Genomic DNA, 11,829 nt, shown 5'->3' with positions numbered 1-11,829 from the left:
CATGCCGGTGGAATCTCGGTGATCCTTAAATAACTCGGGACTACATTTGTATCAAATTCATGTGATTCCGCCAAGCCCTAGCTCCCGAGGTCAACCCCCATCATATGATAGAATCATATGACACTCACCGCGAACTCATATAGCGGCGGTATTCTCCTCTTTTTCAAAAGTTACCCTCGGAATGCTTTTGCTCGACTTATAGACATCCGCCAAACCTTTCGGTGCCGAATGAACAACATGTACTGGCACCTCCCTATCGTCTCCGGCGGCACGTGCAGCCCGTTATCACCGCTGGCTCCGAAGGGTTCCGGGTGTCCACGAACTTGATAGATGGATCAGTAATAGCAGCCTTTCAATTCCCACCTGCATTCTACGGCACTAGTACCCGATAGAATATGGATCCTACCGAGTGGACCAGGCCCGCTCCGGTCCTGCCGACGGTGAAGTCATCGATGTGTCAGCGGAAGAGGAAACCTTCCTTAACTACGAGCACCAATCCCATCGCAGGAGTTACAAAGTAGCTCAGATCTGTTTTTTGAACATAATACCCTCGATCTACTGACATACACTGCGTTAGTTCTGCATTACCATGCAAATTCGGCCATTGAGTACCATGATTCCTCTTCGCCGCGAGGCTCTACGTGTACGGAGTTCGCTCCCCCTTTCTAGCACTGCCCTGGTAGTTGGCACACCAAGCAGGAGATGCCTCGCAACACATGCTGAGCCGCCCGCCTTGGCTAAGGAGTCTGATGGCAGGGAACGAGTTGTCATCCTTGGATCTGGCTGGGGTGGTTACAACGTCTCGCGGAAGCTTTCTTCAAAGAAATACGCACCTCTCATAATTTCACCTCGCTCATACTTTGTCTTTACTCCTCTCCTCACCAACACCGCCAGCGGATCTCTCGATTTCTCCAGCATTGTCGAGCCCGTGCGTGATCCGCGCTCCAAAGTCGACTTCTTTCAAGGAGCTGTCCGTTCAGTCGATTTGAAAAGAAAGACCGTCCTAGTCGAATCAACAGTCGTCAAAAGTGGTGTCACCGAGTCTCCTCGCACAACCCAAGATTACCGAATAACCGAGCAAGGCCCGGAAACGAGGAATAAGCCGGCCATGGAGCCGCATCTTCAATGGGAACAGGGAGAAGTGTTCGAGGTACCCTACGATAAGCTTATCATCGCGGTAGGCGCCGTCAGCCGCACGTTTGGAACACCCGGTGTGCGGGAGAATGCCATGTTTTTCAAAGATATCGGTGACGCCAAACGTGTCAAGCGCCGCGTGCGAGAATGTTTCGAGCTGGCTGTCCTCCCAACCACTTCCCCCGAGATGCGAAAATGGCTGCTGAACTTCGCCATTGTCGGAGCCGGTCCAACCGGTATCGAGCTTGCGGGATCCCTGCGCGATTTCATCTACTCCGATATGATGTTGCTATACCCCAGTCTTCATGAATTGCCGAAGATCACTTTGTACGATGTTGCACCCAAGGTGCTTTCGATGTTCGACGAGTCGCTTTCCCGCTACGCGATGGAGACCATGAAGAGCGAGGGTATTGATATCAAGACCTCATATCATGTTAAAAGCTTGCGCTGGGGTGCCCCTGGCGCACCTGGGCCCCACCCCATGGATCCCAAGGGCTGTCTGACTCTTCACACCGAAGAAGACGGCGAGCAAGGCATTGGAATGTGTGTTTGGGCAACGGGTAATGCCATGACAAAACTGGTCACCGAATCGCTTGACACAGTCGATGCATTCCCCGCAGACTCAGTCCAAAGCATCGAGACCTCAGAAAAAGCCGTGGACGCCGAACACGCAGCGTGGAAATTCAAGAAAGCCCCCCGAAAGGGACCCCTTCTCGTCGACGGACATCTGCGGGTACAGCTGCAAAACGAAACAGGCCAGACAGCCGTTCTACACGACGTGTTCGCATTGGGTGACAACGCCATGCCAGAGACCGGTGCCCCCCCTGCCACAGCACAGGCTACCTACCAAGAAGCGAAGTGGCTCGCTGAGCGTTTGAACAAGAATGACCTCGGTCAAACCCCGCCGTTCTCTTTCCGCGACCTCGGCACCATGGCATACATCGGTGACGAACGCGCGTTGATGCAGATTCCCCGTAACGCTGACCGGAGTCCGAAGCGATTCCTGCCAGATGGTATCAAGGGACGTACTGCATCACTTATCTGGAAGATGGCATACATCAGTATGTCTATCAGCTGGCGCAACAAGTTGCGTGTGGCTTTCCGATGGACAGTGAATAAGTTCTTTGGTCGGGATGTTTCAAGATTTTGAAGCTCTTCAAACAGAACTTGTATTTTAAATTCCCTAGATAGAACACATATAAAAATAGAATTGAGGAAATTAAGTCCAAGTCAAGCTTATTTGTTCGTAGACTGGGTGTAGATGACTACCTGCGCGTTCATACTACGCGCTGCGCGTACTTGCGCGTCTTCGGCTACGGCCATCTACACCCCCGCCCCCGCTTTATAAAGATCGGAAAATGACAACCGTCATTGTCACCGTACTGTAATTCTCATGGAAGCATAGACTCTATCGGTAGTTCTGGTGATATAGCAAGATCGCGCCGGCCTGCACTCCCGCACTTTCGCTGAGCATCACAGTCTGCGTACGATACTACACATTAGTACATAGAGTTATGCTTATAATGGCACTTGAGTTTTCTCCCAGCTCGCGCCCAACCTGACTCAGACCGTATTGAAAAGAGCTCTAAATTGCGAGTCGTATTTTTTTCCGCCTCCTTCGTCATTCGTAATGCGGTGTAAAATGATATAACTAACTAACCTTCCGCAGAGTTCTGAGTCACAATTTCTCTTCTTTGACTATCTAACCACAGCGTCCCATATTACCATTTCATCAGAGGACCATGTCCCTCACTCAAGCCAATCCTCTCGTCGATGTTATTTGGTGGACGGATTCCTATCTCTACCTCAAATGCCCCTATTGCGAGGAGCTCCATCACCATCGGTTTAGATCCTACGAAAGTGCCCTGCATGTATCGCGTTGTGGCTTTCCTCGACCTTCATATCGGTACAGATTTCCTGTTGCCTATGAGATTGACAAAGCTAGAGCACGTTTTATCAATATCAACGCTCTTGAAGCATTAGCCAGTTCCGAATATGAGTCATTTTTGTCTGATCAACTGTCCAATATGAATCTATCGAGGATGCCAAGTGGGTTTAACAATCGTGAGATCAGCTTCGAGGACTCCAAAGAGATAATCACCATCCCACTAGAAGGAGAAGAGCCCTTCGAGGAACGTCGCATACTTTTCGCTATATCGAACTGTACCCAGGGTGAAACATCAAAAGTGAGGCATTACCTTACAGAATCAGTCGACAAACCCATTTTCCTTCACGGGCGAGATTATTACGGAGATACATGTCTCATTATGGCTTCTCGAGAGAAAACATCATCCATGATCTCCTTGCTCCTTGACTTTGGCGCTCGAGTCAACGCAACGAACAAGAACGGGCGGACTGCGCTTATGGAAGCCTGCCTTTGGGGTAGGCTGGAGAATGTAAAGATACTGCTTTCTCGGGGTGCCGATCGATCATTGCGTGATAACAAAAATCAACGAGCCCTGAATCTTACCAAACCAACTCATAAGAACCGCAAAGAAAGGCACACGGTTGGGGGTGGGGTCTGGGGCGATCCGAAAGAGCCAATATACAAGGAAGATGTCGTCAACCGAGATATTGATCGACGAGAGATTGCGCGCATCCTTGACGAGGGAGATTTGCACACCAAGGCAGATCTCGTACTACAATATCCCGACACAGCCTCTCACTCCTTCAGAAGGTCATCTACTGGCCAATCGGTCACTCTTTATGGTCCAATTCGACAGTATCCCATATCTACATCTTACAAGACAATTGCTTTGCTAGAAAGGGGCATTCCTTTCCCATCTATAGCGGCAATGAGTGGCTGGGGACACTCACAATGGCCTTCAACACGGGTGAGCGGCAAGGATTGGACTGATAGGGTCCTGAAACTAGCCACCATCGTTGGTCATACTCTCGCTGTTGATGCTCGCAAGGACCACGGTATCCAGGGACAGTTTTTTGCGTCCCACGCGGAAAAGCAACTGATCGCTTATTTTCTCGACCGACATGTTTTTCTAGAAGAGGACAAGAAGCTTGACTCCCGGTTTGATAAAGAAATCGCAGATGAAAATTTGAAAATATCGGAACTGGAGTCTATATACCCTAGCATCCCCCGACTCTATCAGCTCCAATATGATAGAAAGCAACTTGAATTTAAGCTATTTGACAAAGACGATCGATTACTTGGGGACGAATATGACGAGGCACTGGTCCAGCGCTTGAAACGTGAAGTGTCAATTGTTGATGATGAGATTGCCCTCCTTGGAACTCGTCCCGAAATCCGGAAATTAAAGGCTCGAGAGGGTCAGATACAGCTTTGGGAAGATAAGAAAACACTTCAGAGACGCCTCAACCGCATTTCAACAATGGAGCCAGAAGCTACTTTGCGTGGGGCAAGTATTCTGATAACCTCTCCCAGCCGTAAAATTTGTGAGGATTGTCTGCTATTTAAAGACAGAGTGAACTGCTTTTTCGGTCTATCGATCGAGTTACGTGAGTGTACAGCGTGACATTCAACAGTGTTGACGGAAAACACGCCCTATCTGAGATTTCGATTTTCTTTCTATCATCAATTTGCGAGTCGAAAATGGCTGGACCATACTATGCTACAATCAAAGAGAATTGGGAGACTGAATCTATGTCTGCACCATTCCAGAGGAAAGCAGCAAGCTCATCGACATAAAATGTTGGCTTCTTCAACAGGTAATCGCAGAGAGATTTTATGAACAGTAGTGTCACGTTTCATCTCCGGTATATTTGGGGTTGGGGGCTTCTCAACTGGCTCAAGAATCTGCGGATATCAATATCCATTTCCTTGCTACATTCATAGGGAGGACTTTCTATAACATAAAAAGTTTTCAAGGTAGAGCCGTCACTTGTGGAGTTACATATCAAATACATGAGTCCCTGTGGTAGCTTAGGCAGCAGGTGCCACGAGACCCTCTGCCTGCGCTGTCTCATGAGGCTACGGAGAAATGGTGGCTAGAAGGATGGGGTGAGGAAGAAGAGAAGAGGAAGGGGAGGAGGGACCTTTTTATACAACCAATAAACCTTGCCTTCCTAACTTGTGATAGTTCCACCGCACCTTCCTTGAATCGCAAATGTCACATGTCCATTTTCCCAATATCATCTCTCATAAGTTCCTTCCTTTCAATTGACACTTACACACCTTAGGTATTTGGCTACCAAGAATAGATGAAGAAGATAGAAGGCCATTTCAACATTCTATCTAGAGTATCACACAAATCCAACCAGCAAATATCTGAATTTCCCAGGAATCGTCTCTCAATCGGAATCTCCAAAAGAAATTCAAGCCAACCAGCTATACCCAAAGCTCAAGTGAATCTATACACCAGTTAGTATGACAACCCAAAACCCAAGAATGATATACATACCTCATAACATAAGGACAGATACTCTCTCCACCATAGGAAGTCCAAATAGCCTGCTCACGCACCGGCGTACCAGTGTGAGCAGCATTAATCATCGTCTTATCATTGATAAAGATACCGACATGCACAACCTTGTTCTTGCAATCACCACCAGTAGCCCAGAACAAGAGATCACCAGGCTTAGCCTGCGCACGAGGATACCGCTTGCCCAAGCTGGAGTTATACTGGTCCTGCGCGACACGCGGAATTGTCTTCTTCAAAGCCTGGCAGACAGCATACTGTGTCAGACCGGAGCAGTCAAAGCCGCCGCCGGAGGGACCCTTGCAACCACCGCCGCCCCAGACGTACGGGAGGCCTTTCTCCTTCTCGGCTGCGGCGATGATGGCTTTTCCGGTGCCGGTGCTGCTGGTGCTGCCACTGCTACTGCATTTGGCGGTTACGTAGCTGTTGCTGCCGGTTTTCACGTAGTAGTCAGCTACATAGCAGCCGTCGGAGGTCTTGTCCCAGATGTTGTTGCCGGAGATTGAGTCTCCGGTGGTTTGGCAGGTGATTTTGACATCGTGGGCTTTTTTGTATGTCTTGACGACTGTATGGCTTGTTCCAGGGCCGGAGCGGCAGTTGACGGTGTCGCCGGTGATGGGGTAGGCGCTGACCGCTGTTATAGCGGTTGTGAGGGAGAAGGCAATGAGGGAGATGAAATGCATGATGAATTGTTTGGTTGTTGTTTGTGATAGAGAGTTCTTGTTCTCTGTGGTTTAGAAGGGCTGAGTTGGAGAAGAGGAATCCGAATGGCGATGAACATTGAAGTCTTTATAGACAAATCATTCACGCTATGCTATGAGAAAATCTACATGCTATTTCTGTCTTCGTATTTCCCTTGCAGGAGGAAATGAGCCTTCACTCGTATTTCACCCTCTGATCCAACACGATCGCCGTGGCATTCGCATTATAGACCCCAAACAAGTGAGATCTCCAAAATTATTTACAAAAATAACAATTTCAAGGAATCTATTACAAACTAGCTGGGATATTGCTTGATCCTTTCTCGTAAGTTCGTGACCCTGCATTCATACTCTCCTAGCAGCCACTAACAACACGAGGAACACGAACACTAATTATAGCGGATGCAACTATAATATATTTGTTTCACGAGCGCCATCGCATTCCCCGCATTTTGAGTTACGTGCCAAAACTGATGCGATTGAGTGGTTTGTTCAACTCGACAATGATAGTGTCAAGATTGGTTGGAAGGGGCTAGAGTGGAGGCCGGGCAACGGGCTAAAAGTGGACACGGCACAGGCTTCTTTAAAAGACATCTGTTACATCTCTTTGCGTATGAGCAAGGAAATAATGATTCTTATAGTAGACTTGAGGGGAGGTGTTGGGAATGCGCATGATTCGAGGTGAAGAATGTTGCCGGGCCAATTGTATGCAATTAACACCCTATTTCCTTTATTATTTTTGGAGATGAAATCAATAGGTGATTAGTTTCTTATTCTCTTTTTGACCACTCAACAGCTTAGCAATAATTTCTGAACATAAATCAGTCCATGTGGTGAAGGACTCGACGCCCCGGCGCGAGGTAAGCGAGACATAAAAAGAACATGCAAGACCTGGAGTTTCCAATCAACCACATGCATTTACTCACAACATCGCCAAATCATGTGCTATAATCCCCATCCACTCGTACATCTCATGACAAGTCATGGCCTACACCATAGCGCTCACCTGAGTTTCCACCCAAAGAAACTCTTATTGAGCGACGCAACCGACAACACGCAAAACTAGGGTGGAAGTTTGTATCCAGGCTTCTTGGACTTTCAATCTTGTTGGGGTGGAGTTGGCCGTGGGGATGGGCCATATATCGTAGCTCATATGGCAGCACATACGATGAAGACTGAGCCAGAGCCATTGAAAACCTCGACCAAGCCTGTCTGGCTGACCTGGCGTTTTATGAGCGCAGCTGGCCCCGAGAGGTAGCTACATGTGCTGAGTTGATCCGCGAAGGCTATTGAAATGCTATTATTGAAGATCCCATCTTGGAGGGGGTGTAGGAAGCTACGACTCAACGTCGGCATGCATTGAGAAATGAGTCAGACCTTCTGATACTGAGATGCCGAAATGATTGCCACGCGAAAATTACCATCACGCCTCAAAATTGAAGCCGAAGCAACAGTCGGAAGATTCTGTAGAGCCGAGCTAATCTTAGGCGAGGTACGGAGTACTTGATGGCGGCATCGCCTCGGATATTCCATGTCAAAATTGAGACCCTCTTTACCGACGCCAAGTGCTTAGCTTCATTTTCATAGTTTTGATCCCTTCTTCTCCGGAAAGGCCCGAACCCTCTGCTTTAACAGAACTCAATTCTATATTTGCGAGTGTCTACTAGATCGATTAGAGAAAAGAGACTTGAAAATGCCCTGACTCTTCTTGCCATCACACGAACCTAGCTGAACTATAACCAGTAGAGCCTCGACGCTTAATCTGTTGCCATTGATGCCCCTTTTTTGGAGTTTGAATAGTTCGAAGTTTGTGCTACTACAAGTGAAATTTGAAAAAACGTCGATGTAACAAAGACGCTCTACTAGCGCATTTACTCGGAGAGCACCTATGGTGTTGTGAACAAATACTAACCCAAGCATTAGAGCTATAGTTGAACAACCCCAATATCTCGATATTTCAGGTATCGACTGACATGTCTTAGTGCGGTAACAAAACCTTGACGTTCAAACAAGAGACCTGCTCCAAAGATTTCTTCATGGACAGAGTCGTTGGCTACTACGAAGGATGGGCCACCCATCGTCGCTGCCATGAATCCTGGCCAGAGCAAATACGGGATATTGATCTCTATAGCAGATTGACCTCTGCAAAAGCCTCGGACAAGGACCTCAAGGTGATGATGGCTAGGCAGCCGCAAATTCAACGACCCTGGCCGAGCCGCAACAGTTTTTTTCTGATCTAGCAGCATCAGAAGGAAAGCAAGACAAATGAACTCTTCTCTATATGCGGAGAACTGTGGCGATAAGCTTGTTGCTGGGAATTCTCGAGTGTGTAGTCGAAAGTGAGGGGTAAGAATGCACCAAGGATAGCCGCTAGACTGGACATATTGGAAATACCAACATTGATTGTCAGACAAGATCTTAACCGCTCATACTAAATAGAGAGATACATTACTATTTCCAATCCGCCTGGGCGGCTAGCTGCATTTCGTGATACCAAACTTGCCAGCAGAAAAAGCGGGGAGAAAGAAAGGCATTAAAGAAAGGACGATCTCAGCATCAAACCACAAGCCAGTCCTCGAACAATCTCCATCCGCCTCAAACTCCCACCAAAATGTCAACCTCCCAAATCTACCCAGTCTACAAAGTAAAACTCAACCTCTCAATGCAAGACCCAGACATGCCCTCACCCCGCTACCACACCATCCTCTTCGTGCAAACAAACGCCCAAGGCCCAGGCAGCGGCACGAAGCACCACGTCACGGGCGACATAGTCACAGGCATGCACTACGAGCCCGTGAGCTACGACGACCCAGAAACAGACGAGAACTTCTTCTCCAAGGAGCTTATCGGACATACGCGAGCTCTCAACTACCCGAAGAACTGGAACGATATTCTCAGTTCTGTTCCCGCGCCGCCGAAGCAGAAGGCGTTTAATACAGTGACGATGAGGACGGAGCCGGTTAAGAGTTGGGATCCGGTGGTGTTTTATGAGCCTGGGGAGCCGCGTCGGCCGTTGGTTAAATGCACGGAGTGGATTGAGGATCGGGCGATTCCGATTTTGATTAATGCGGGCTTAGTCCAGTGAGGTATGAGCATATAGCTGGTGCTTCTTGTTAGAGAGAAGGACTTGATGTGGAGGGTTAAGGGAGATTGATATCCTGGCTCGTGTGATCGGTGCTTGGTTGGTGTTAACGGTTAACGGAACTTCCCTTGTGGGTCCCAGTGCTGCTGTCGATGTATTCGGCGGTAGTAGATATGGTGGTGTTAGTACTTTTATCGGCGAGGAGAGGGCATTCTGGAGGGCCGAGGCTTGTTAGTATTTATACTTATCCCGGGTTGCGGAGGGTGGAATAGGGAATTGAGAGGTAGTTGCCCTCAGGGACTCTACAGATAAAAGATAGACAGAAACCTGGATTTTCACCGGCTGGTGATATTCCAGTTCATTTCTTTTCTTTTGAAGTCATCATAAAACATAAAAAAATCGCAACAAATGACCCATCCGATCATAAAAAGCTATTAAATGACTTCCCCTTAGATAGCCATATTGGCACAAGTAAAGGCAGGCTCGACCGAACCCGAGTAGTCAGAAATGATGGCCTCAACGGCTGCATACAGCCCCGGACCCAGCAAGAACAGACCAATCATCAAGATGAGAAGATTGAGCAGAGTGTTAGCGGTTCTCCCGAGACCGCTGAACAGCGATCCCCGGTTGAGCTGCCAGTACGCGACGGCGAAATAAATGAACCCGAAGAAGGAATCAAAGGCCGCGCTCAGGAGGGAAAGGAAATCACCCATGCTGGGAATGATCTCTGCAAAGACAAACCCGAGCACCCAGATCGCTACCATGATCAACACCCACACAGTCCATCCAAGCACGGTGTGGCTGTGCGAGTGTCGGGACTTGCCGAGGATGCGCGTGTAGAGGAATTTCGCAGTCACATTGGCGTAGATCACGCCGATGATCAGGGTGGGGACGATGACGAAGCCGAAGGACGATTTCTTGTATGACACCACGCCCAAACTGCCGAAGGCTGGAGCGGTGGAATACTGGCCCAGGTAGTGGAATCCAATGGCTGAAGGGGCGATAAAAAGGATCGCGGAGATCACGCCGAGAACGGCCAATGCTTTGGGGAAATCTTGCGGCCTTTCCATCTCTGAGATGAAGGTTGGGAACAGGATTTGCGGCACCCAGATAAAGGTGATGTTCATCACGGCGTTCATACAGGCGACCCATGTGGTGCCTGGTAGAGGGAAGGCATAGGTCCTCACGGCTCCGTCTGTCGGGTAGCTGCCGTTGTATCCGTAGAGAGGGGCTTTTTCGATACCGGCGTAGACGAGGAAGAGAATAACTGCGATACCCATGCAGGCGGCTGAAATGGTTAGTTGGGACATCTGAGAGCTGGGGGATTCAGCTACTCACATGAGAACATTGACATGAGGCTAACATGTTGCAAGGTTCGGGGGAAGGACATGACGATTCCCATGATAGTCACGATTATCGAGAAGACGGCAGTGCACAATGAGTGATCCGAGAGGGTATTCAGGACCTTGGCGCCGGTCAAGACGTGGAATCCGATGAGGAGAATATTGTTCGCAAGCATCATGAATGCGGAGAAGATGTAGGCAACTTTGCTCTGTCCGAATACATGGTATCCGAAATCGCCTGGGAATTAAGCTGTTAGTTTTCTGCAAGTATAAGGATATCGGACTGTAACTCACAGATATCCATAATATGAGGATGCTTCATGATATATTTATGCATCGTGATCGAGGTCACCCAAAAGAAGAATCCGCAGAGGACCATAGTAATGATACCGGGAACCCATCCGAGGACGCTGAAAACACCGTCAGCTTCATTGAGAATAGATATTCGAGCGGTTACTCACGAGAGGGACCAAGTCTGCGCCATAATGGCCAAGCAAACCTGCTCACCGGCAAGCAGGCAGGCCGTCTTCTGCCAAGTCATGGTCCGAAGCTTGATTTCATGCTCATGGTCTGAACGAAAGATAAGGTCAGCTCAGTCCGATAACCACAACCCAGCACAATTGAACCCGTACCTGCAGCGACCAGAGCAGTGATGGTATCGAAATATTCTCCATTGGTCTCAGTGCTGCCCAGGTCGTAACCTGGTTCCTTCCTGTCGTCCTTGGACATGTTGGGTGAAATGGAGGTGATAGGTGATAGGAAGAAGACAAGTCTACAATAGGCACGAGATCGGCTCTACGTTATAAACAAATGAGAGACCAATTACACGTGGATTCGAACCCTGTTTTTCATTTATTTTTTCGCGTCTTTTTTTTTTGGCCTGAGCGTTAACATGGTATCGTGGACGGCCAAGCCAGAGACGGTAAATGGGCGACGATGGCGCCATAATTAAGAGCATCGCGAGATTGGCTTTAGTCTTGTCAGGGGTTAGCCGCATTGCTTATCGCCCGTTGTGTGGTTCTGGCCCAATGGAATTGATTTCTATTGGCCGACCTGCTTGACTTCTCCAAGTCAACGAATCAGGTCAATGCGCATTGCGAACATTGAGCCGACGCCCCCGACGAATCCTTTTATTTCTTGGCGTTTCTTCATATATTTGCCTCCTACGAATACAA

General features: G+C 48.5%; 5 protein-coding genes across 5 annotated transcripts; 3 read left to right on the top strand and 2 right to left on the bottom strand.

Annotated features, from left to right (window-relative positions):
• Window positions 1–589: 589 nt before the first annotated feature.
• On the top strand, window positions 590–2,284 carry LCP9604111_5884 (putative pyridine nucleotide-disulfide oxidoreductase; the record flags this gene model as incomplete). Its single annotated transcript, XM_039073743.1, has 1 exon — window positions 590–2,284. One exon carries the CDS (start codon window positions 590–592, stop codon window positions 2,282–2,284), a length of 1,695 nt encoding a protein of 564 aa, XP_038927919.1.
• A 1,144-nt stretch (window positions 2,285–3,428) lies between these two features.
• Window positions 3,429–4,625, top strand: LCP9604111_5883 (ankyrin repeat domain-containing protein; the record flags this gene model as incomplete). The annotated part of the gene is made up of 1 exon (XM_039073742.1): window positions 3,429–4,625. One exon carries the CDS (start codon window positions 3,429–3,431, stop codon window positions 4,623–4,625), a length of 1,197 nt encoding a protein of 398 aa, XP_038927918.1.
• Window positions 4,626–5,450: 825 nt separating this feature from the next.
• On the bottom strand, window positions 5,451–6,211 carry LCP9604111_5882 (C40 family peptidase; the record flags this gene model as incomplete). Its single annotated transcript, XM_039073741.1, has 2 exons — window positions 5,451–5,460; window positions 5,511–6,211. 2 exons carry the CDS (start codon window positions 6,209–6,211, stop codon window positions 5,451–5,453), a joined length of 711 nt encoding a protein of 236 aa, XP_038927917.1.
• A 2,629-nt stretch (window positions 6,212–8,840) lies between these two features.
• LCP9604111_5881 (uncharacterized protein) lies at window positions 8,841–9,314 on the top strand (the record flags this gene model as incomplete). Its single annotated transcript, XM_039073740.1, has 1 exon — window positions 8,841–9,314. One exon carries the CDS (start codon window positions 8,841–8,843, stop codon window positions 9,312–9,314), a length of 474 nt encoding a protein of 157 aa, XP_038927916.1.
• A 446-nt stretch (window positions 9,315–9,760) lies between these two features.
• LCP9604111_5880 (uncharacterized protein) lies at window positions 9,761–11,383 on the bottom strand (the record flags this gene model as incomplete). Its single annotated transcript, XM_039073739.1, has 5 exons — window positions 9,761–10,599; window positions 10,650–10,892; window positions 10,949–11,064; window positions 11,116–11,224; window positions 11,287–11,383. 5 exons carry the CDS (start codon window positions 11,381–11,383, stop codon window positions 9,761–9,763), a joined length of 1,404 nt encoding a protein of 467 aa, XP_038927915.1.
• Window positions 11,384–11,829: the final 446 nt, after the last annotated feature.

The sequence above is a fragment of the Penicillium roqueforti genome (assembly GCF_015533775.1).
Source record: "Penicillium roqueforti strain LCP96 04111 chromosome Unknown scaffold_15, whole genome shotgun sequence".
Lineage (NCBI taxonomy): Eukaryota > Fungi > Ascomycota > Eurotiomycetes > Eurotiales > Aspergillaceae > Penicillium > Penicillium roqueforti.
The sequence above is the reverse complement of the archived record's forward strand: the minus strand, read 5'-3'. Positions and strand labels throughout refer to the sequence as shown.